We start from the raw sequence: 24,785 nt of genomic DNA, 5'->3' as shown, positions 1-24,785 counted from the left end.
GAAATCGTGTCCTTTCTTGTAAATATTGTTTATATTTATTCCTGTGAACCCGATGCCCCGTGACTGTGACGCTACTGCAAGATTTTCATTGGACCTCTGAGCATCTGATAGTAAACTTGACTTCGTTTTATTTAGAGACACAGGACAGAACGGCCGCTTCCGACCCAACGAGCGCAGCGACCCACCTGCTTAACCCTAGCAATCTACAATGACCAGTTAACCAACTACTGGAACATCTTTGGACCGAGGGAGGAAACCCACACATTCCACAGGGATGTGGATACAAACTCCTTACAGACGATGTCGGAGTTGAACTCTGAACTCCGACGCCCCTGAGCTGTAATGACATCGCGCTAACCGTTACACTAATGTGATTGACTTTGCAGGCACCCCATCCTCAGCCACCGCAGATATAATGGAGACTCCAGCTCTGAATCAAACTTGTTGAGAGACAAAAACTTGAAAGCACGTACCACCAGGCTCAAGGACAGCTTCTGACCCGCTGTTATCAGAGTCTGGGACAGACCTCTCAAACGCCGAATGATGAACTTTTGATATCCCAATCTATCTCGTTGCGACCCTTGTCTGCCTGGACTAGAGGAGACTCACGGGAATGATGCTGAGAATTAAAGGGTTAAGACACGAGGAGTGTTTGATGGCTCTGGGCTTGTACTCACTGGAGTTTAGAAGAATGAGGGGGCATCTCATTGAAACCTGTTGAATATTGAAAGGCCTGGGTGGAGTGGACACAAAGGGGATGTTTCCAATAGTGAGAGGACCTGGGACCAGAGGGCACAGCCTCATAAGTGAATGATGTCCCTTTGAAACAGAGATGAGCAAGAATTTCTTTAGCCAGAGTGTTGAATCTATAGAATTCATGGCCGCAGACATCTGCAGGAGCCAAGTCATTAGGTACATGGGCTGATGGGCCGAATGGCCTATGTCTACTCCCATGTCTTATGGTCTCCCTCAGGTTCCCCTTTAATATTTCGCTTTTCACCCTTAAACCATGACTTTTAGTTCCAGTCTCACCCAGCCTCAGTGGAAAATAACCTATTTGCATTACCCTATCGGTACCCTTCAAAATTGCGTATATCTCTGACAAATCTCCTCCTATTCTCCTACGCTCCAGGGAATAGAGCCCTGACCTATTCAACCTTTCCCTTATGATCCCCGTGATATTCCCCGCACTCCTTCGATCTTTGCTGTAGATAGGTGACCAGAACTGCATACAGCACTCCAAAAGTCACCAATGACTTTAAAACAACGTGGGAACCCGTGTACTCAGTGCGCTGATTTACGAAGGCCAGCATGCCGAAGTGGAATTCCTGAAAGCAGTTCGATAACGGGGCCGGGCTGCTCTCCTCGAACACAAGTGAATACACATCTACAAGGAGCGGTGTCCACGGGAAAGCAGCATCCATCAAGGACTCCCATCATCCAGGCCATGCTCTCTTCTCACTACTTCCAACGGGCAGGGGGTACAGGAGCCTCGGGTTCCACACCACCAGGTTCAGGAACAGTTATCACCCTACATCCATCAAACCCCTGAACAAAGTTCCCTCTAGTTTGTAATGACCGGTGTGCGCAAAAATCTTGTACTGTGCAATTTTTTTTTGCCCAGTGACAACAACGTCTGCGCGCTGAATAATTTCTTCAATTAAAAACAGTATGAATAAGCCAGTTCTAAAACCTGCAGACAAATCGTCACAAACTCCACGTTGTCGACACCGTCCGCATCAGAAACCGGAAAAGGAAATGTGCTTGCGTACGATCGTGAAATATACTTAACGTGCCAAGGGGGTAGAGGGTAACAACATTTTGTGCGCAGTTTAAACTCCTTTGTGTACTGGTAGCAGAAGATGTGTGCGCGCCCAGGCGCGGACACCTTAGACGGATCATTGTCCCTGACCCAACGCGGACAACTTCACTCACCATAACTCCGAACTGATTCCATAACCTACAGGCTCACTTCCCAGGACTCTACAACTCATGATCTCGGTGTTATTTGTTTACTATTCATTTATTATCATATATTTTTGCATTTGCACCATTTGTCTTTTGCACATTTCTTGCTTGTGCTGCATCGGATCCAGACTAGCAGTTATTTCATTCTCCTTCACACGTGTGCGCTGGAGATTACATTAAACAATCTTGAAGCTCGTCGGCCTTTGTGCTTGGTTTTTCATTGATTCTATTGTATTTTTTGTTCTACTGCGAATGCCCACAAGAAAATGAATCTCGGGCTGAAATCTATGCTGAGAATAAATTTACTCTGAGTTGTCTGTCAGAGTCCGGTCGGTCGGTGACAACTAAATGACTCTGGCTGAATAGAAGGCGAGCCCCTGGTCTGGGCCATTGTGTGAGGTGACAGGCTCTGAATGCACGGCTCGGCACAGCTGTCGTCACGCCTGACCCTGTCGCTCACAGCGCACGGATCATCACAGCAGCCTGAGCCAAGAGGTCACTGGCTTCCCAACTCCCGATGGGGGCGGGGGGGGGGGCTGGACAGGGGCTAGGAGAGAGGAGCTAGATTTAGTCATCTTCTTCCTACCCCTCCCCCCCCCCCCCGGCCTCAAGGAGCTGGCCATGCCGACGATTTAGGGTCTCCGCCCTCAACGCCGACTCTTCGTTTCTCTCCATAGATGCTGAATTTCTCCAGCATTTTATGTGTGTTTCCATTTAGGAGCATCTTCTTCTTCCCCTCTGCCATCAGGTTTTTTAACGGTCCACGAACCCACGAACGCAGAGTGAGATTCATTTATTGATCACGTGTAGATTGAACGATGCGTCGTTTGCGTTAACATGGATGTGGAGGGAGCCACGGGCATGTGTCGCCGTACATTCCGGCGCCATCATAGTGGGCACACATCCCTACAACCACCCTCAGCCCAGGCGCACCACAAGGCTGTGTGCTTACCCCCTGCTCTACTCACTTTACACTTACGGCTGTGCGGCTAAGCACGGCTCCAATGCCATATGCCGACGACACCACTGTTTGCTGGTGACGAACCAGCTTCGATGAGAGAGAGCCTGAGAATCTGGCTGAGCGGTAAAGCCCTCCCCGCCATTCAGCATATCTACTCGGAGCGCTGTCGCAGGACAGCAGCGTCCAATCAGGCCACGCTCTCTTCTCGCCGCTGTCATCAGGAAGCAGGTACAGGAGCCTCAGGACCAACAGCCCCAAGTTCATGAACAGTTATTACCCCTCAACCGTCAGGGTCGTGAAGTGAAGGGGATAACTTCAATCACCCCACCACTGAACTGTTCCCACAACGTAAGGACTCACTTTCAAGGGCTCTTCATCTCATGTTCGTGATATTTATTGCTTATTTATTTAGTATTATTTTGGGGTTTTTCCCCCGTCTTTTTGTATTTGCACAGTTTGTTGTTTTTTTACACACTAGTTGTGTGTCTGCTCTGTTTGCTGCGGTCTCTCACTGATTCTACTACGTAACTTGTATTTACTGTGATTGTCCGCAACAAAATTAATCTCGGTGTTGTATATGGTGACATTTATGTACTTTGATAATAAACTTACTTTGAACTTTGAACAATATTCAAACACAACAATAGTAACAAAACGATAACATCAAAACAAGCCCCATTCCTCCCTTCCACATGGTCAGGCATCTAACCTTGGGATAGGCCGCCTCTGGGCCTCCAGCCACCAGTAGATTTGCAGACTAGCCGATATCGTGTCTCCAACTTTCTCAGTGCACTCTGCCTCGTTCTGCTGTGCAGTGTTAATCTTTTTGTTGTAATCTTTGTGAGGGTTGGTAAATTGCCAATGTTGTTCCATTGTACAAGCAGGGAAGTAGGGATAATCCTGGAAACTATCGACTGGTGAGTCTCGCGTCAGTGGCAGGGAAGTTACTGAAGGATTCTTAGCAATAAAATATATGAACGTTTGGAAAACCACAGACAGTCAGCACGGCTTTGTGAGGGGCAAGTCGTGTTGTCCTAACTTGACTGAGCCTTTTGAGGAGGTGACGATGATTGGTAGAGCTGTGGATATTGTCTACATGGAATTTAGTCATAGTCATAGTCATACTTTATTGATTCCGACGGAAATTGATTTTCGTTAAAGTTGCCCCAACCAAGAATAGAGTATAAATATATCAATATAAAACCATAAATAGTTAAATAGTAATATGTAACTTATGCCAGGAAATAAGTCCAGGACCAGCCTATTGGCTCAGGGTGTCTGACCCTCCAAGGGAGGAGTTGTAAGGTTTGATGGCCACAGGCAGGAATGACTTCCTATGACGCTCTGTGCTGCATCTCGGTGGAATGAGTCTCTGGCTGAATGTACTCCTGTGCCCACCCAGTACATTATGTAGTGGATGGGAGACATTGTCCAAGATGGCATGCAACTTCGACAGCATCCTCTTTTCAGACACCACCGTCAGAGAGTCCAGTTCCATCCCCACAACATCACTGGCCTTACGAATGAGTTTGTTGATTCTGTTGGTGTCTGCTACCCTCAGACTGCTGCCCCAGCACAGAAAGTGAGACGTTTGACAAGGTCCCTCATGGGAGGCTCATCTAGAGGGTTAAGATGCACGGGATCTATGGTGACTTGGCCATTTGGATTTAGTATTGGCTTGAGCATAAAAGACAGAGGATAGTGGCATGACTTATACTGGCTGGAGGTTCTGCAGGGCTCTCTGCTGTATGTATATATAAATGACTTAGATGAAAATGAGGTGGTGGGTTAGAAAGTTTGCGGATAAGAAGATTGCTGGTGTTGGGGATATTATAGAAGAGTAGCAAAGCATACAGCAGAAAACGGATCATTTGCGGCTATGGGTAGGGAAATAGCAGATAGTGTTTAACCCAACCATTTGTGAAGCGCTGCACGTTGGGAGGTAAAATGTAAAGAGACAGTGCATGGATAATGAAAAGACCCTGAATAGTGCTGACAAGCAGAGGGATGTTGTGTCCAAGTCCATTGCTCCCTGAAAGTGACCACACGGGTTGGTAAGGTGGTAAAGATGCATGTGGTATGCTTGTTTTTATTAGCTGAGAAACTGAGTCAGATTCAGGAAGTTATGTTGAAACTTTATAAAACTCTAGTTAGGCCAGATCTGGAGCACTGCATACAGTTCTAGTCTCCCCATTCTGGAAAGGATGTCGAGGCTTTGGAGAGCGTGCAGAAGGGGCTCACCAGGACGTCGCCTGGATTAGAGGGTACGTGCTTTAATGAGAGGTAGGATAAACTTGGACTGCTGGCCAGCAGAGGCTGAGGGGAGACTCGACAGGCTTATAAGATTATGAGAGGCATAGGCAGAGTAGACAGGCAGTATCTTTCTCCCAGTGTTGAAGGTGAGAGGAGATCAAGGAGATGTGTGGGGTGAGCTTTTTTTTAAGAGAGCGGAGGGTGCCTGGAACGCACTGCCTGGGGTGGTGGAGGAAGATATGACAGAGGCGTTTTAAAGGCTCTTAGGTGCATACAATCGTGCAGGGAGCTTAGGGGTATGGACCATGATTGGACAGAATGGATTAGTATAGTTAGGAATTTAATTGCTAGCTTATTTTGGCACAACATTGTGCGCCGAAGGGCCTGTCTCTGTGCTTAAGTGTTCTATATCTCTACACAATACTGCTGCTGCATAACAACAAATTTCACGTCATTTAAGTCAGTGGGAATAACCCTGATTCTGAGCGCAACAAGCAGACTCAAGCACAGCTTCTATCAGACTCCCTCCAATGCTAAAATGTTGAACTGCAATAGACTTTTCTGTGTTTTAATTGGGTTGTCTTAGAATTAATTATGTTAAGTTTTGTAGCCGATGTTATGTGCCTGCGATGCTGCTGCAAGTAAGTTTTTCATTGTGTTTGTGCAGACGTGGTCTTGTGCATCTGACAATAAACTTGACTTTGAATTTTGAATCTACCTGGTCACGGCACTTGCACTTCATGTGTCTCCCTGCACCGCACTTTTTCTGTAACTGCAGCACTCTATTCTACCCTCCTCCTTCCTGTTCTCCCATGGTCCACCGTCCTCTCCTATCAGATTCCTTCTTCTTCTTCTTCTCCGGCTTTTTACCTCTTCCATCATATCAGCCTCCGGCTTCTCACTTCATCTCGCCTCCTCCACCCAGCCACCATTCCCCTCACCTGGTCTCATCTACCACCTGCCAGCTGTTACTCCTTCCCCACTCCCTCCCCCTGCTTCTTACGCTGGCTTCTGCCCCCCCTCCTTTTCCAGTCCTGAGGAAGGGTCTTGGCCCAAAACAACAACTGTTTATTCCTCTCCATAGATGCGGCCTGACCTGCTGAGTTCCTTCAGCATTTTGTGTGTGTTGCTCTACTCTGCAATCTGTTTTGCTTTATACTAACACTGAAAACATGTGTGGAATGATTTGACAGGATAGAATATTTTTTTTAAAAATAGTTTTTCACTGTATTTCGGTAGGTGCGACTATTACACTTAGTTGCCACTTCATTAGTTACCTCTTGTACCTATTAAAGTGGCCACTGAGTGAATAGTCATGGTTTTCTGCAACACACATCAAAGTTGCTGGTGAACGCAGCAGGCCAAGCAGCATCTCTAGGAAGAGGCGCAGTCGACGTTTCAGGCCGAGACCCTTCATCAGGACTAACTGAAGGAAGAGTGAGTAAGGGATTTGAAAGCTGGAGGGGGAGGGGGAGATGCAAAATGATAGGAGAAGACAGGAGGGGGACGGATGGAGCCGAGAGCTGGACAGGTGATAGGCAGAAGGGGATACGAGAGGATCATGGGACAGGAGGTCCGGGAAGAAAGACGGGGGGGGGGTGACCCAGAGGATGGGCAAGAGGTATATTCAGAGGGACAGAGGGAGAAAAAGGAGAGTGAGAGAAAGAATGTGTGCATAAAAAAGAGTAACAGATGGGGTACGAGGGGGAGGTGGGGCCTAGCGGAAGTTAGAGAAGTCAATGTTCATGCCATCAGGTTGGAGGCTGCCCATACGGAATATAAGGTGTTGTTCCTCCAACCTGAGTGTGGCTTCATCTTTACAGTAGAGGAGGCCGTGGATAGACATGTCAGAATGGGAATGGGATGTGGAATTAAAATGTGTGGCCACTGGGAGATCCTGCTTTCTCTGGCGGACAGAGCGTAGATGTTCAGCAAAGCGGTCTCCCAGTCTGCGTCGGGTCTCACCAATATATAAAAGGCCACATCGGGAGCACCGGACGCAGTATATCACCCCAGTCGACTCACAGGTGAAGTGATGCCTCACCTGGAAGGACTGTTTGGGGCCCTGAATGGTGGTAAGGGAGGAAGTGTAAGGGCATGTGTAGCACTTGTTCCGCATAAGTTTCCCATTCCCATTCTGACATGTCTATCCACGGCCTCCTCTACTGTAAAGATGAAGCCACACTCAGGTTGGAGGAACAACACCTTATATTCCGTATGGGCAGCCTCCAACCTGATGGCATGAACATTGACTTCTCTAACTTCCGCTAGGCCCCACCTCCCCCTCGTACCCCATCTGTTACTCTTTTTTATGCACACATTCTTTCTCTCACTCTCCTTTTTCTCCCTCTGTCCCTCTGAATATACCTCTTGCCCATCCTCTGGGTCACCCCCCCCCCGTCTTTCTTCCCGGACCTCCTGTCCCATGATCCTCTCGTATCCCCTTTTGCCTATCACCTGTCCAGCTCTCGGCTCCATCCCTCCCCCTCCTGTCTTCTCCTATCATTTTGCATCTCCCCCTCCCCCTCCAGCTTTCAAATCCCTTACTCACTCTTCCTTCAGTTAGTCCTGACGAAGGGTCTCGGCCTGAAACGTCGACTGCGCCTCTTCCTATAGATGCTGCCTGGCCTGCTGCGTTCACCAGCAACTTTGATGTGTGTTGCTTGAATTTCCAGCATCTGCAGAATTCCTGTTGTCATGGTTTTCTGCTGCTGTAGCCTATCCACTTCAAGGCTGTTGTCATAAACAACATATATTGCTGCATGTTTCAACGTATATGGCAAAAGAAGCTAATCATTATCTTTATTAGAGAGAAGGAGCAAGTTCAAAGGAGATGTGTGGAACACTTTTTTAATACAGAGAGCGGGTGGGGGGAGGGGGGCGGTGGTTACCTGGAATGAGCTGCCAGGGGTGGTGGTGGATGTGATAGAGATGTTTAAGAGGCTCCTGAGCACATGAATGTGCAGAGAACGGAGGGACCTTGTGTAGACAGAAGGGATTCCATTAGTTCAGGGGTGTAATTAGTTTGACTCAACATTGAGGGCAGAAAGGGCCTGTTCCTGTGTGGTTCTGTTCTGTTCTATGTGTCCTGTAGAGGGGAAGTGTGGCGAACAGGCTGGAAATACGTGTAACTATAAATCATTTGTTACAGGGTCTTACTCCACACATCTCCTTTGGCCGATTCCATGCCCACCAAGGCACCTCAGCTAAGCCAGTTCCATTTGTCCATATTCCTCTAAACCATTCCTATCCGTGTCCCTGTCCATCTCTCTCTAAACCTTTCCTATCCGTATACCTGTCCATATCCCTCTAAACCTTTCCTATCCGTGTACCTGTCCATATCCTTCTAAACCTTTCCTATCCGTGTACCTGTCCATATCCCTCTAAACCTTTCCTATCCGTGTACCTGTCCATATCCTTCTAAACCTTTCCTATCCATGTCCCTGTCCATATCTCTCTAAACCTTTCCTATCCGTGCACCTGTCCATATCCCTCTAAAACTTTCCTATCCGTGTCCCTGTCCATATCCCTCTAAACCTTTCCTATCCGTGCACCTGTCCATATCCCTCTAAACCTTTCCTATCTGCGTACCTGTCCATATCCCTCTGAACCTTCTCCTCACCACCTACATCAAGTGCTGCCTCAGGAAACAACATCCATCGTCAAAGATCCCCACTATCCTGACCATGCCGCCTTCTCCATCGGGCAGGAGGTACAGAAGCCTGAAGTCCCACACCACCAGGTTCAGGAACCGCTAGTTCACTTCAACCATTCAGTTCTTGAACCACCCACACAACCTTAATCACTGCCTCAGTATAGCAACACTGTGACCAACTTCCACTACAATGGACTGTCATTGATACTCTATGTTCTTGACTTCGCCATGGACAGTCCCAAGCCCGGCTGCGAAAGGACAGTTGGACATGGGCTAGCAACCCCGTCCCGTAAGAACTCGGATTTCAACGAACGCCGGCAGCAACTCCAAAGACCTCAACCCTGGGAGAAGAAAATGGGCAATTTGAAAGACTGGCCTAGGATAGAGGACTCTGGCGAGTTACTGTCGTAGGCCTATGCCGCGGGGGTGATGGGTTGAAAAAAAATTGCGCTTTTGTATAATTTTTTTTGTGAATCCTGCTTATCTGAAAGTTTTGGTTCTGAGTGTTCTTTCTTGTAGAACTAATAATGTTAGTGAATTTTTTTTCCGTGTGTCTGTGATGCTGCTGCAAGTGTTTTGACTGCACCTGTGCGTCTGACAACAAACTCAAGTTAGATGCTGGTTCCCGAATCCCTCCCCGCCAACTCTGTGTGGATTCGCCTATCTATGCTCCTTGTGAATTTTATACACTGCATGCTAAGTTCACCCTTTAGCACGTTCCGATGAATAAAGTCCCTAGCCTTTCCTGAGAACGCAGTCCCCCTAATCCTGATAAATTCCTCGTAAATCTTCCCCGCACTCTTTTCAGCTTGACGGAACCGTTCCCATCAGAGGGCGACCATCTGTCGATGCACCCGCCCCCCTCCCAGGAACCACCCGAGCCTGAACCTTCCCAATCCGACGTCGGGCACATCTGCGGGATAATCTGAAGACGTTTTCGGGGTCCTATTCAGGGAGTAGGTTTGCCGCGGCAGGGGAATAGTTTATCGGATGTGCACTTTGGAGTTAATTGGACTTTTTTTCCTTGGTTGGTCTCACTCCCGTGCCATCCCTTCTCAGCTCATACCGACTCCCAAGTTCCACAACGCTAGTCCGCGGCCTGACCGGGAGCTCAGCGGACTTTTACGCCCCCATCCCGCGCCGTGTCACGAAAGGCGGACGAGTTGCCCCTTTCCCCAGCACCCCACCTCAAACTCACCCACAGAGAGTAACAGCATCATGGCGGCCAAGGTTAATCCCAGCCCTGGTTCCAGCGGACGTCCCCTCATTCTTGGGGGGGCAAACTCTCTCAACCAACACGCGGGTCCGGCAGCCGGACTCCCTGCATTATCACCTGGGTCAGTTGTTCCTCCCGTCTTCTCTCGCTCGCTGTCCCACACAGTCTGACTGGTCGCAGTCGGAGGATTCTCCCTCCCTCCCTCAGCCCCTCCCCAATCCTTTATTGTTTACCCTTCAAAGGCGCAGACACTGAGATATGTGAGAGCGGCGTGAGGCAGGAGGGAGGCGACGTGGGGCTGGTTGGGGTGTGTTGCGCGTTGCAAGTCACTGAAGGCCGTTACCATTCGGAAGCTGGTTGGGATGGGACCGAGGAGGCAATTAACTCGATGCTAAGACAATGATGCAGCTTAACAGCCTCCCATGGAGCCTTTTAGTAAGGCAGGCGTTCGGGTCAGAGATCAGGCGGCTTATTCTGCTGGGGAGAGCGGAGCTTCGCGCTCCGGACCCTGCACACGCCGGTCTCTTACTGAAACTGGTTTATTATTGTCATGTGTACGGATACAGTGAAAAGCTTGTATTAAATACTGTTCGTACAGACAGATCAAATCATTACACAGTGCATTGAGCTGGAACAATGTATAAAGTCCAACTGATAAAAGGTCTCGACCCGAAACGTCAACTCTTTAATCCCCTCCATAGATGCGGCTTGACCTGCTGAGTTCTTCCAGCATTTTGTGTTTGTTTACTGCAAAGCTACCAAGAATGCAGTGCAGGTAAAGTGATCATAACGAGGTACAATGTGAGGCCAAGAATGCACCTTATGGCCCAAGAGATCCATTCAAATCTAATGACAGTGGGATAGAAGTTGGTAGGTGCTTTCCTATCTTCCGCCGGATAGACGAGAGAAGGCCAGGGGTAGGTGCGGTCTTTGATTCCGCTGGCTGGCTGCTTTACTGAGGCAGCGGGAAGTGTAGACAGTCCACGGAGAGGAGGTTGTTTCCTATGTTCTGAGCTGTGTCCACAACTCTGAAGTTTCTTGCGGTCACGGACGGAGTTACCTTACCAAGCTGTGATGCGGGACACATCCAGCCTTGCAGCGCGGTTTCAGAGTTGCGAGACGCAAACTAATTTCTCCCCCTAGTTCTTTTTCCTCTCCCATCCGTCTCCCCCTCCCAAAAAACAACCCCCCCCCCAGAATCTGAATGATGGCGGTACAGCGAGGGATATTTAAAAAAGGATGAATTGATAGTTAATGAAACCGAACAGTCCGCACGAGTGGCCGGAATTGACGAAGTTTCGGGATGTCCTGCGTTGGATGAGGGAGGCTGGGGGGAGGGAGGGAACTAGAGAGATGCGAGCCTGTCTTTTGTGTTCGGGTCGCTCGCCAGACAATGGGGAGCGAGGGAACCCGGAGGATTGTTCGTTCAACTGGAAGAGTTTGGCCTTTGAGAGACAGAGAAGGGGGTGGGTGCTGTGGATTCTCCTGTAGACGCGCGCATGTACACACATCCCCTCCCCGTCAGCTCTGCCCTCTGTTTCTTGGCCGAGTCAAAACCAAAAGACAGAAGACTCTCCCTGGCAACGGAGACCGAAATGCAGGGCAGAGCTCAGCGCCCCTCACCTCTTTTTCTGGGTAACTACCACAGCGCTCTCATACTGGGCTAAGCAGCAACATTCCTCCAATCGGCTATTCAGCGAGGAGTTATTTCATCTGCTTTGTGTTGGGAGACAGAGGGATTCGGCCCAGGAGACAATCATCCCAGTGACATCTGCCACTGCGGGGGCCCAGGGCCTGACATTGTGCAGGAGGTGTGTGGGGTGAGAGCTTTCCAACTTTACACTGGAACCACAAGACAAAGGAACAGAATCATCTATTCGGCCCGTCGAGTTTGCTCCACCATTCTATCATGGCTGATTTATTATCCCTCTCAACCCTATTCCCCATAACCTTTGACACCCTGACTAATCAAGAACCCTTCTGTCAAACTCTGTTTTAAATAAACCCCAATGTTTCCATCTCCACGGCAGTCTGTGGTAATGAATTTCATAGCTTCACCACCTTCTGGCCAAAAACACCGGGACAATGCCCCACTTGTCACCCTGGGGAAAATGCACTCCGATTCCTCAGCGAAGTTTCTGGAGACAACTTGAGTTGAGGCAGGGAGTAAGAATTCCTGTGAATTTGAGAAGGAATTCCAGAGTTGGGATCTGAAGACTCAGCCAGCCACTGAGAACAAAGATTAAAGGTGGTGACTGGGCAGCAAAGCGCAGACCGCCCCCTCCCCTTCTCCAACACCCTCCCGCAGTCCTCACCCTCGTGACTTCAACAATGACCAAGGAGACCTGCACTGGTCCTTCCCTCAGGATGTAAAAATGACTCTGGCCAAGGGGTGGGAGAAGTTAAGGACTGATGGTCAGAGAGGAACATGGTGGAAATCAGGCCCTTTGGGTCTGTGCTAACCATCAACCACCCACTGAATGCTGGTCCTGGTTAATTCTCTCTCTGTTCTCAACAGGGGCATAGCAGTTAGAGCAATGCTGTTACTGCTCGGAGTAAGGACTTTGCTCAGCATGGATTTGTGAAAGGAAAATCATGTCTGACGAATCTCATAGAATTTTTTGAGGATGTAACCAGTAGAGTGGATAGGGGAGAACCAGTGGATGTGGTATATTTGGATTTTCAAAAGGCTTTTGACAAGGTCCCACACAGGAGATTAGTGTGCAAACTTAAAGCACACGGTATTGGGGGTAAGGTATTGGTGTGGATGGAGAATTGGTTAGCAGACAGGAAGCAAAGAGTGGGAATAAACGGGACCTTTTCAGAATGGCAGGCGGTGACTAGTGGGGTACCGCAAGGCTCAGTGCTGGGACCCCAGTTGTTTACAATATATATTAATGACTTGGATGAGGGAATTAAATGCAGCATCTCCAAGTTTGCGGATGACACGAAGCTGGGCGGCAGTGTTAGCTGTGAGGAGGATGCTAAGAGGATGCAGGGTGACTTGGATAGGTTGGGTGAGTGGGCAAATTCATGGCAGATGCAATTTAATGTGGATAAATGTGAAGTTATCTACTTTGGTGGCAAAAATAGGAAAACAAATTATTATCTGAATGGTGGCCGAATAGGAAAAGGGGAGGTGCAACGAGACCTGGGTGTCATTATACACCAGTCATTGAAAGTGGGCATGCAGGTACAGCAGGTGGTGAAAAAGGCGAATGGTATGCTGGCATTTATAGCGAGAGGATTCGAGTATAGGAGCAGGGAGGTACTACTGCAGTTGTACAAGGCCTTGGTGAGACCACACCTGGAGTATTGTGCGCAGTTTTGGTCCCCTAATCTGAGAAAAGACATCCTTGCCATAGAGGGAGTACAAAGAAGGTTCACCAGATTGATTCCTGGGATGGTAGGACTTTCATATGAAGAAAGACTGGATGAACTGGGCTTGTACTCATTGGAATTTAGAAGATTGAGGGGGGATCTGATTGAAATGTACAAGATCCTAAAGGGATTGGACAGGCTAGATGCAGGAAGATTGTTCCCGATGTTGGGGAAGTCCAAAACGAGGGGCCACAGTTTGAGGATAGAGGGGAAGCCTTTTAGGACCGAGATTAGGAAAAACTTCTTCACACAGAGAGTGGTGAATCTGCGGAATTCTCTGTCACAGGAAACAGTTGAGGCCAGTTCATTGGCTATATTTAAGAGGGAGTTAGATATGGCCCTTGTGGCTACAGGGGTCAGGGGGTATGGAGGGAAGGCTGGGGCGGGGTTCTGAGTTGGATGATCAGCCATGATCATAGTAAATGGCGGTGCAGGCTCGAAGGGCCGAATGGCCTACTCCTGCACCTATTTTCTATGTTTCCTGTGGAATTTGTGGCTTTTCTCCAGGTGCTCTGGTTTCCTCCCACAGTCCCAAGATGTACCAGATAGTACGTTAATTGGTCACTGGAAATTGTCCCGTGATTAGGTTAGGGTTAAATCAGACGGGTTTCTGGGCAGAGCAGCTCAAAGGGCCTATTTTGTGCTGTATCTCAATAAATGAATCAACCCCCCCAACCAGCCCACCCCACCTACACACTGGCCCTGGCCCTGGAATCTCTGACACTGAGAAACAGCAGCTCAACCACTGTGCTACGCAGCTCTCCTGTTTGCCAGAGGAGGGAGAGGAGCCAGGAATGACGACACAGAATACAGGAATGGTTTAGAATTGACTGCTTTTGTAATTGTGACACAATGCTCACCCCTTCCCTTAACCCCCACTTCCCCTTTGCTAGGATGTGCAAGCTGCCAGGCCTGGTGAGCCCTCCTGCACACAGATCGATGTCCGACAGCGACAAGGTGGTGAAAAGGGTGTTCTCCAAGGAGCAAACTCTGCTCCCTCTGCCCACAGGTACCAGCCAAGCCAGCACTGGAGCAGGGGGGAGCAATGCAAGGGGGAGAGGGCGTGAAACATCAGGCCACTGAGCTGGTCGATAACCCCACAATAACATCAGACCAACTTGTGCTCTGCCATAGTGGCTGGGTCTGCCTGAAGTCCAGTGGGTGAACAATCATCAACTTTACACAGCCCAGGGCCAGACCAGCTCCTGCAGATTAAGGATGAGGAGTTAAGTACTGCCCTAGACTTCATAAAGCAAATACAAGTCCCAGAGTCACGTGGCTCTTGCAATCTGTGTCTCAACATGAAAGGAGAGTGAAGATCCCTCCACACTGTCCCATCTCAGCACTCCTGGAGTCAGACACAGAGTGAAGCTTCCTCTATATTGTCCAAATAGACATTGCCAGGACACGGGTTGAATAATGAGTCAATTCCTTCTACATTAATATTTTACCCTCCAAGGGCATCACAGCCTCCAAGCTGGGGCTTCAGAGAATGATGGACAAAACAGTGAGTAAGATACACATACACTTCCCTTCCTTCCCTCCCCTGCCCCCCTGAGCCTCTTAGGACCAGAAGCAGAGAACTTTCACACCTCTCTCGGGAGTCACCGGGAAGGGAGGCGACCAGGAACCTCCCTACCCCCCAAGAGCCAAGCGTCCACATCCCAGGCGCTCCCCACTCCTCATGGCGAGCTCAGCTTGAACTTCTGACAGATGTGGTTGCATTCCTGGGAAACAGACGGACAACGGGATTAGAGACTGGCAGCTCGGGATTCAACGGCACCCCTCTGTACAAGGGGTGGGTACTCTCTGTTGGGGTGACGATGGGAACCAATCCGCCAGCCATTCCCACTTTAAGCTCACCCTTGTCACCTGTAACTGTGGGGTATGAAGTACTCCGCGCCCCTACAGTCAAATGCCAATCCCTCTCCACATCCCCTCCCCCCCAAGTCACAGCCACCCCTCACGCCCAATTCCTCACCCCTCAGGACACCGAGTACAGGAGTTGGAATGCTAAGGTCCGGTTGTCTGGCTATAGGAAGGATAGGAAGGGCGTCATTAAGCTAGAAAGGGCAGAGGAAAGATTCATAAAGATGTCTTTCCCGGACTGGATAGCTTAAGTTACCACGATTCAAAATCCACTTTTGTTTGAGAGGACCACACTAGAGAACAAGGAATACATCCCCCCACATACATACATTAATGGCTTTTAGTTTAATGTTCTCAGTAAATCTATTATCAAAAGTACATATACATCACCATATATAACCCTGAGCTTCATCTTCTTGTGGGCATTCACAGTAAATCCAAGAAAACACAATTGAATCAATGAAAGACAGCACCCAACAGCACAGACAAACAACTAATGTGGGGAAGAAAAAAAAACCAACTGTGCAAATACAAAACAAATAAACAACAGAGAAAATGAGACGAAGAGAGTGAAAGTGAGCCCATGGGCTTTGGGAACAGTTCAGTGATGGGGCAACTGAAGTTATCCCCTCTGGTTCCAGAGGCTGATGGCTGAGGGGCAATAGCTACTCCTGAACCCGATGGCATCAGCGAGGGGAGAGGATAGTCTGTCGGTGAGAGTATGTAGAGTCCGTCGGTCGTGGGGGTCCCTGATGATTGATGCTGCTTTCCTGCAACGGCGGTCCAGATGGACGTGTTCAATGGCGGGGAGGACTTTACCATGGTGGACTGATACCACTACTTTTTGAAGGCTTTTCCGTTCAAGGACACTGGTGTTTTCTATGATGCGACCAGCCAATATACTTTCCACCACACATTTATGGAAGTTTGTCAAAGTTTTAGGTGTAGAGTTTAGAAGAGTGAAGGTGATCTCACTGAAGCCTAACAAATATTGAAAGGCCGAGCTAGATGTGGAGAGGATGTTTCCTAGAGCAGGAAGTCTAGGACCAGAGGGCACAGCCTCAGAATAGAGGGACGTCCATTTAGAACAGAGGTGAGGAGGAATTTCTTTAGCCAGATGGCAGTGAATCTGTGGAATTCATTGCTACAGATGGCTGTGGAGGCCAAGTTGTTGGGTATATTTAAAGCGGAGGTTGAAGGGGCTTGATTAGTCAGGCATCAAAGGTTACAGGGAGGAGAATGGGGTTGGAAAAGATAATGAATCAGTCATGATGCAATGGCAGAACAGACCCAATAGGTTGAGTGGTCTAAATCTGCTTGTCTGATGGTCATGTAGGGTAGTGACACTGGTCCAGCTTCCCCCCCACCCCCCCGATCTCCACTGATCCACGCCGAGCACTGACCTGCCAAGCCTGGAACTGATTGTCCCGCAGTTGTCGCAGGGTCTCCACCCGCTTGCGGCCCTGCAGCACGTCCCGTGCTAGCGCCGCATTCTCCTCCTGTGCCTTCCGCAGCTTCAGCTGCAGATACTGTCGCTGCTGCAACTGGCAGGACACCAAGTGGGCGCGCAAGTCCTCGGCAGGGGTCCCCGTGGGGCGCCTGCAGTGGGGGGTAGTACAGTGAACATAGTACAGCATGTTTCAGGCCACAAACTTTTAACCTACCACTCCAAGCTCAATCTGACCCTTCCCTCCCAAGTAGCCCTCCATTTTTCTATCATCTATGTGTCTTACCTAAAAAGTCTCTTAAATGTCCCTAATGTACCTGCTCTACCACCACTCCTGGCAGTGTGTTCCACGCACCCACCACTCTCTGTGTAAAATAAAACCTACCTTAACACCCCCCCTTACTTTCCTCCAATCAGCTTAAATTTATGCACTTTCATATTAGCCACTCCTGTCCTGGGACAAAAATCTCTGGCATTTCAATGCGTCTTCGCCTCCTTTCATCGTGTACTCATCTTTCAAGTCACCTCTGATCCTCTCTCACTCAAGGGTTTCAACAGTGACCTTCAGCACCTAGGTGACACACAGGGCTTGCTGGGAGCTCTCCCAAGCACCTCCCCCACCACACCTAGTGCTTTCTCTCCCTCTCTAACCCCAGGGTCACTAAGCAATGACAGGGAGCATGAACCCTGGCTGATTCCCATTGCCATCCTCCCCTCCGTCCTACACCCCAAAAAGCAGGTGTCTGCCAAGCATCCGACCGGACCGGTGCTGTCTGCCCTCTGTATACCACAGGAAGGGCATCAGGTCTCCCACTCACCAAGCTGGTACTGTCCTTGCTTCAGACTCTCTCTCCAGCTGATCAAGTTTAGGGAGGGCTCGTTCAAAGAGTCCGTCTTCTGAGATCTGATTAATCTCTTCCTATGGGGGTGAGAGGAGGCAGGGTTCAGGTCACTGCTATGAGGCACTGTCATACATTCAGAAGCTAATTGCGGGGCCTCTGTTTCCCAGACTTAAAAACGAGCGCTGGACAGGACTGCCTGGAGGGCTGTGAGAAATTAAACGATATGGAATTATAATAGAGGTCGTCCCCCTCGACACAGCGGAGAGTGCAACACTATTGAGTGCTCAGTGTCTGGAGTTCAGGCTTCACTTCTGGCATCTTCTGTAAGAAACTTTGTATGTTCTTCCCTTGAACATGAGTGTTTCCTCCCACAGTCTAAAGACATAGTAGTTAGTGGGCTAACTGGTCATAGTAAATTGTTCTCTGACCAGGCTAGGGTTAAATAGGTGAGTTGCTGGCATCACAGCTCATTGGACTGGAAGGGACTATTCCACACTGCATCTCTAAATGAATTTAAAATTCCCGCCACTGTCTGTAAGGAGTTTGTACGTTCTCCCTGTGACAGTGTGGGTTTCCTCCAGATGTTTCCGTTTCTTCCCACGTTCCAAAGCTCAGTTGGGGTTAGTTGGTTGTGGGTATGCCGTGTCGGCGCCAGAAGCATGGCGACACTTGGAGGCTGCCCAGCGCAATCCTCGCTGGTTTGATACAAACGCTGCACTTCACTGTATGTCTCAATGTACGCACGACTAAAGTTGGTCTTTAAATCCTTTCTCCCCTCGTGGCAGGGAAGGCGATGAGGAGATCTGAAGAGGAACCTCTAGAACGGAGAGAAGGAAGATTTCTGCCAAAGGGAACCGGCAAAGGGCAGAGGGAAAGCCTTTTCTACTGAGTGAAACCACAACTAGAGATCCTGGGCTAAGGGTGAAAGATGAAATGTTTGAGGGGAACTTCTTTACTCCGAGGGAGGTGAAAAGTGTGGGACGAGCTGCCAGTGCAAGTGGTAGATGTGAGTTTGATTTTAATACTTAAGAGAAATTTGGATAGCGGACAACTTCATTCCCCCCATCATTTAAATATCACCACAACCTATAGACTCAATTTCAAGGACTCTAATCTCATGTTCTCAATATTTATTCCTTATTTGTTATTATTTCCTTCTTTCTATTTGCAGCTTGTTGCCTGTTGCACACTGGTTGAAAGCCCGAGCTGACGCGGTCTTTCTTTTGATTCTCTAAGTACCTTGATAATAAATTTAGATAGATAGATAGATAGATATACTTTATTGATCCCGAGGGAAACTGGGTTTCGTTACAGCCGCACCAACCAAGAATAGAGCGTAAATATAGCAATACAAAAACCACAAACAATCAAACAACAAAATGCAAACTATGCCAGATGGAAAATAAGTCCAGGACCAGTCTATTGGCTCAGGGTGTCTGACTCTCCACGAGAGGAGCTGCACGTTCGATGGCCACAGGCAGGAACGACCTCCCGTGCCGCCCAGTGTTGTATCATGGTGGAATGTGGCCGAAGTCCAACAGTAAAAAGTTCAATATCCGTTCTACAAACACGTTCCTCAATCGTAATATGACCCAGATTGCACCATCTGTTGTTAACCAGAACAGCAAGCCCCCCAACTCCTTTACGCTTACCACTTTCAGTGCACTTCCGGTCAGCCCGAACGGTCTGGAAGCCGTCCATGGAGAAGTTTTGATCCGGTATGTCCTCGTGCAGCCCCGTTTCAGTGAAACACATAACACTGCACTCCCGAAATGTTCTCTGACGCCTGGCTAGCACCGTGAACTCGTCCATTTTATTACCCACCGAACTCCTCTTCTCCATAAGTCTCTGTTGTCTCGACCAGGTCCTCGTTCCTCGACTTTGTGATCCCCCTCTGCATCCCCTGTGTGTTTTCCTCCAGATTTCAGCAGGGGTGTCCGCCGCTCTGCTCGCTAAACCGGCCGGCATTAGTGCAAAAAGTTGGTCCCTGGAATACACAATGCGAACTTGCTTCTGTCCCGCATGTCGGGACGTAACTATTTCCAGCGCTAAAAACCCAAATAAAACTCTCTCTACCAGCATGTTAGAGAGGGTGCAGCTTCGACGTGTGCAGCTTTACTTTCAACTTTACAGAGAATGCAGTGCAGGCAGGTGTAAGGGCCACGTCGAGGCAGAGATCCCTGATGACTCTGTTTACTCAACACTGGCCGGTCCTCAGAAGACGGTACCCATCAGAGATCTCCACCATCCAGGCCATGCTCTTTGCTCACCACTACCACTGGACAGACACCCTACACGACTAGGTTCAGAACAGCTACAACCATCAAGCTCTTAAACCGACCTATACAACCTTAAACTTACCTCAGCAACGGAACACTACAGGCCACCACCTGGCCCACCATGAAGCTGTCTCCGATTGGGCCTTTCTTTTGCATTGATGTCTTGTTTTTGCACAGGTTTTTCTGTCCCCTCTCTCCCTGTCTTGCTTAATCCATACACGATCTATATTCAGTTACTTAATGACATTAAGATGACTTAATGGCAGCATTTCATTATGGACCCACAACAACCAGGACATACCCTCTTCTCATAACTACCATCAGGGAGGAGGTACAGGAGCCTGAAGACACACACTCAATGCTTCCGGAACAGCTTCTTCCCCTCCGCCATCGGATATCTGAATGGACAATGAACCCACAAACACCACCTCCCTACACGGGTGCAGACAATACAGCCCTGAGACACCAGGCAATTCCAAACAATTGGCTTAGCGATAATTACAGAATGTCTCTGGTGCTTCTTTTTTTTAATACTTTATTTAAAAATTTTTTTTAAAAAAATCAACAAGAACATACCAGCTCAGACATGTTTACAAATGAAATAAGCAAAAAAAAAAGACGTAACATTAGAGGGATGCCTATTGTACAAAGTGCTCAAAAATACTAAACATTAAATCTCAAATGAGGGCCGTGAGGAATCAGCTGGGGGGAAATTGCTTATCCGCCCCCCGGCCTCGTCCAGGTAGGCAAGAAATGGATCCCAGAGAGCCGAAAATTTTTTAATTGAATTGGTTCTCAAGAACCTAAGTTTCTCCATCTGTATGACGGGGATCATATCAGCCATCCATTTCTGGAAGGAAGGGGAAGAAGGTGAATTCCATTCCCTCAAGATAAGTCTTTTGGCGACAGTCATCCCCAGCATCAGCGACGTCTCTGATGCTTTCTGCTCCCTCCCCCTTCCCACAATAGAGACCCGTATCAAAATCAGGTTTATCATCACTTACAAGTCATGAAATTTGTTCTTTTTTGCTGCAGCCGCACAGTGTAATAGATAAAATTACTACAGTACAAAAAGTCTTAGGCGTCCTAGCTACATGTGCCCAAGACCTTCGCACAGTACTACATATCCCGTTGTAATTTATAGTTTTTATTGCAATGTACTGCTGGCACAAAATAGCAAATTTCATGACATACGCCAGTGATATTAAACCCGATTCTGATACTGTTGTGTCTGTGATGTTGCTGCCAGAATCGGGACAAGAACAGCACTCCAACTTGGCGGTTCTCACCTGGATCGAGGTCTGGAGCTGGGTGATGAGTTGCTTGTGGACACTGTGCGTGAACTGCGGCAGAATCTCGTGAATGGGACTGTAGCACTCTGCAAACCTCTTGAAGCTGCCAAGGAGAGAACAAGGAGGTGGAAGAGAGTTCCCGTTATTCAAGCACGCTCATCACAGCACCATGTCAAGAATGCGGACAGAACCTCAGTCACCCCAAAAACCAGCACTCCCGAGCAACAGGAAACGTCCACAATATCTCCGCACCGAAAATCCCCCCAGGACACGCATCAAGTACTATTCGAAATGTATCAGCTTGGTGAAAGACTAAGATTAAGGAGCAATAATTAAAGGTTAACTTTATTTGGCACATGTCTTATCACGGGTACACAGGGACATTTTATTGTACGTTCCCATGAACGTATGATAAATAAATCTGAATTTGAAACAGTAAAATGCGACGATGATGAACAACCAACACAATCCGAGGACGTGCTGGGGGCAGCCTGCAAGTGTCGCCATGCTTCCGGTGCCCAAACTCACCAACACTGACCCATATGGTTTGGGGATGTGGGAGGAATCCAGAGCACCAGGAGGAAACCCACACATCCACAGGAGAACATACAAGCTCCTTACAGACTGCAGCAGGAATCAATCATCGCTGGCACCATGAAGGGTTATCCGCTAGGCACTATGCTGCACTCTGGTCCGTCTGAAACCTGTTGGCCTTCCAGCACAGTGAGATCTCCGGAGGAACATTGTCTTTGCTTGGTTTTTAATATGTACAGTCAGATACAACTTGAACTTGACATCCAGGTCAGAATTCTGCTGACTGTGGGAGATCAGTAGAAAATTGATATCACTAGATTTTCGGGGACATTAGAAAAATTGAAAGATGGGGGGAGGATAGTGCAGGAAAATATGTTCTTACAAAGACATCTCTTACCCACCAAGGGTTTTGGCTGCCTTTCCATCACTTAAAATGTCAAACTGAAGAGATACCGTGCTCAAATTAACTCCAGACCTAGGGGCATCTAAAGGGACAGAAAGGTCTGCTAAAGGTGAAGTCCACGTAGCTTCTGGCAGCCGACTGGGGAGGGGCAGATTTTGGCTCTGAGCCGCTTAGACCATAAGCCCATAAGAAATCAACACAGAATTAGGCCATTCAGCCCATCTAGTCTACTCTGCCACCCAACCATGGCTGATTTATTATCCCTCTCAACCCCATTCTCCTGCCTGCTCCCTGTAACCTTTGACTAATCAAGAGCCTATCAAGCTCTGCTTTAAATATGCCCAATGACTTGGCCTCCACAACAATGAATTCCACAGATTCACCACCCTCTAGCTAAAGAAATTCTTCATCTGTTCTAAATGGACATCTCTTTGTTTTTGGCTGTGCCCACTGGGCCTAGACTCACCCACTATTGGAAACAGCAGCTCCACATCCACTCTATCAAGGCTTCTCCTTACACCGTGATCTCTGGTCCCAGCCAAAGGAAACATCAACCTCAATTCTACCCTGTCAGGTATTTTAAGCTGGACCCTCTTAACAGATCAGACAATCCATTCAGAACAGGGAGGCTTGGAGGACCATGAGATTGTGGTGGAGATGAAGGAGGGTCACTCACTGAGGGATATCTTATGGTGGGAGGTGGGGTGAGGAGTCCTTCCTGCATGATTATGCTTGGGGATGTTCCAACTGGATCCTCAACTTCACTTGTGCGGACCCCAGTCAGTTTAGATCAGCAACAACATCTCCCCCTCAGTCACCATCAGCACAGGCGCACCCAAGGCCATTTACTTAGCCCCCGGCTCTACTCGTTTTACACTTGTGACTGTGGCTAAGCACAGCTCCAACGTCACCGTTTGCTGACAACACCACTGTCACGGGCGAATCAAAGGTGGTGACAAATCAGTATATGGGGGCAGATTGAAAACCTGGCTGAGAGGCACCACAACAACAACCGGTCACTCGATGTCACCAAGAACAAGCAGTTGATGACTGACTTCAGGAGGAGGAAACCATTGGTCCATGACCCCAGTCCTCATCAGGGGATCAGAGGTGGAGAGGGTCAGAAACTTTAAGCTCCTTGGTGTTATCATTTCAGAGGATCTGTCCTGCGTCCTGCATGCAAGTGTCATTACAGAGAAGGCACGGCAGCATCTCTATTTTCTTACAAACTTACGAAGATTCGGCACGTCATCTAAAACTTTAACAAACTTCTATAAATCTGCAGCGGAGAGCACGTTGACTGGTTGCATCACAGCCTGGTATTGGACAGAAAATCCTACAACAAAGTAGTGGATACAGCCCAGTCCATCACAGGTAAAGCCCTCCCCACCACTGAGTACAACTGCACAGAGCGTTGTCACAGGAAAACAGCACCCTTAGGACCCCCACCATCCAGGTCATGTTCTCTCGTCTCACTGCCGTAATGAAGGAGCCTCGGGACCCACACCACTAGGTTCAGGAACAGTTATTACCCCTCAACCCATCAGGCTCCTGAACCAGAGGGGATAACTTCACTCACCCCCAACACTGAACTGACTCCACAATCTATAGACTCACTTCCAAGGACTCTTCATGTTCTCCATATATATTGCTTATTTAATTTTCTCTCTTTTTGTATTTGCCTTTTGTACTTTGGTGTTTGGCTTGTTGGCTGCAGTTGTTCATTGAATCTATTGTGTTTCTCTTTACTCACTGTAAATATCCCGCTAGAAAACGAATTCGTGATACACATGTACTTCGATAATAAATTTGCTTTGAACTTTAAAGAGCCAGCTTATCCATTCGGAGATTTAAAGGACCACAGGCGTGAGATGAGACCTGTGATGGGGGAAGTTCCCAATGGAAGGGGGGCGGGTGAAGAGGTTGCTCCTGAACGTTTAGAGTTGGGGTGGGATAGCAACCCCATCACCCCAGCCTCTCCTTCCTTGCCCCACCCCGACATTCTTCACCTTCTCCCCACCCATCCTCTCTTCCCACCCCCCAACCCCACCGGGTACCTGGCCGCTTCCAGCAACTTCTGCACCGTCGTCTCCATCGCCACCGAGAACAGTCTGAAGCGATTCGAGCTCCCGGCCTCGTCCGCCTGTCCTCCTGCCGTGGGTCCGCTGCTCCCGGGCTTCGGGTCTTGTTCCAGAGCCTGGGTCTCGGCCGCCAGGTGCGTCCCATCAGACTCCCGGGCCTGCGTCTCGCTCTCTGTCCCTATCTCCGGCGTCTGAACCTGGGCCTCGGGCTCGATTTTTCCTCCGGGACCCTCCACCTCTGGATCCTGAACGGCGGCGACCTCAGGTCCGCCCGACTCCATTTTCCCGCCGAACTCCCGCTCCTGGCTTCACTCTACAGCTGATTGGCCGGCGCGAAAAATCCTGCATTTCTTATTGGACAGACAATCCATCCATCAATTCAAACCCGCCTACTCTTCCAGCTCTGATGGTCCTGCCCCTCTTGCCAGTTTAATCATAAGGCTCGTTCCTTTTGTCACTCAACTGCATCGTCCAACCCAGTAATAGGGAGGGCAGCTTCTTTGTAAAACTTTACTTGATTGGACGTTCTGTTAAAAACATTAGGCTCGGGTTGCACATTACAATTGGCTCTTCTCTAATGCCCGCCTCTAGTGAACGTTCATTC

The 24,785-nt window shown here is 48.7% G+C and overlaps 2 protein-coding genes across 2 annotated transcripts in view; both read right to left on the bottom strand.

Moving 5' to 3' along the window:
* si:ch211-57n23.4 (immunoglobulin superfamily DCC subclass member 3) overlaps positions 1-10,195 on the bottom strand; it is a 45,857-nt gene extending 35,662 nt beyond the window's left edge. The window contains exon 1 of the mRNA XM_063041805.1: positions 10,036-10,195. Coding sequence (XP_062897875.1) covers positions 10,036-10,105 — 70 coding nt within the window. The 5' untranslated portion in view covers positions 10,106-10,195. The remainder of the gene's footprint in view (positions 1-10,035) is intronic.
* Positions 10,196-14,236: 4,041 nt separating this feature from the next.
* On the bottom strand, positions 14,237-24,492 carry si:dkey-6i22.5 (polyamine-modulated factor 1). The gene is made up of 5 exons (XM_063041843.1): positions 24,158-24,492; positions 21,161-21,266; positions 17,569-17,669; positions 16,707-16,902; positions 14,237-15,161 (listed from the first exon to the last, which is right to left on the bottom strand). The coding sequence occupies exons 1-5, from the start codon at positions 24,460-24,462 to the stop codon at positions 15,117-15,119; spliced, it is 753 nt and encodes a 250-aa protein (XP_062897913.1). The 5' UTR covers positions 24,463-24,492; the 3' UTR covers positions 14,237-15,116.
* Between the last annotated feature and the right edge of the window lie 293 nt (positions 24,493-24,785).

Source organism: Mobula hypostoma, chromosome 2, assembly GCF_963921235.1.
Source record: "Mobula hypostoma chromosome 2, sMobHyp1.1, whole genome shotgun sequence".
Classification (NCBI taxonomy): domain Eukaryota; kingdom Metazoa; phylum Chordata; class Chondrichthyes; order Myliobatiformes; family Myliobatidae; genus Mobula; species Mobula hypostoma.
Note: the sequence above shows the minus strand (reverse complement) of the source record. Positions and strands in the feature narration are given on the sequence as shown.

What these genes read in the sequence shown, in the direction of transcription:
- si:dkey-6i22.5 (XM_063041843.1), bottom strand. Translation starts at nt 24,462, where the DNA reads ATGGAGTCGGGCGGACCTGAGGTCGCCGCCGTTCAGGATCCAGAGGTG. An exon ending in GCAAGGACAGTACCAGCTTG is followed by an intron (nt 16,903 to 17,568) that starts GTGAGTGGGAGA and finishes CCCCCACTGCAG; the next exon opens with GCGCCCCACGGGGACCCCTG. An exon ending in ATCAGTTCCAGGCTTGGCAG is followed by an intron (nt 15,162 to 16,706) that starts GTCAGTGCTCGG and finishes TCTGTTTCCCAG; the next exon opens with GAATGCAACCACATCTGTCA.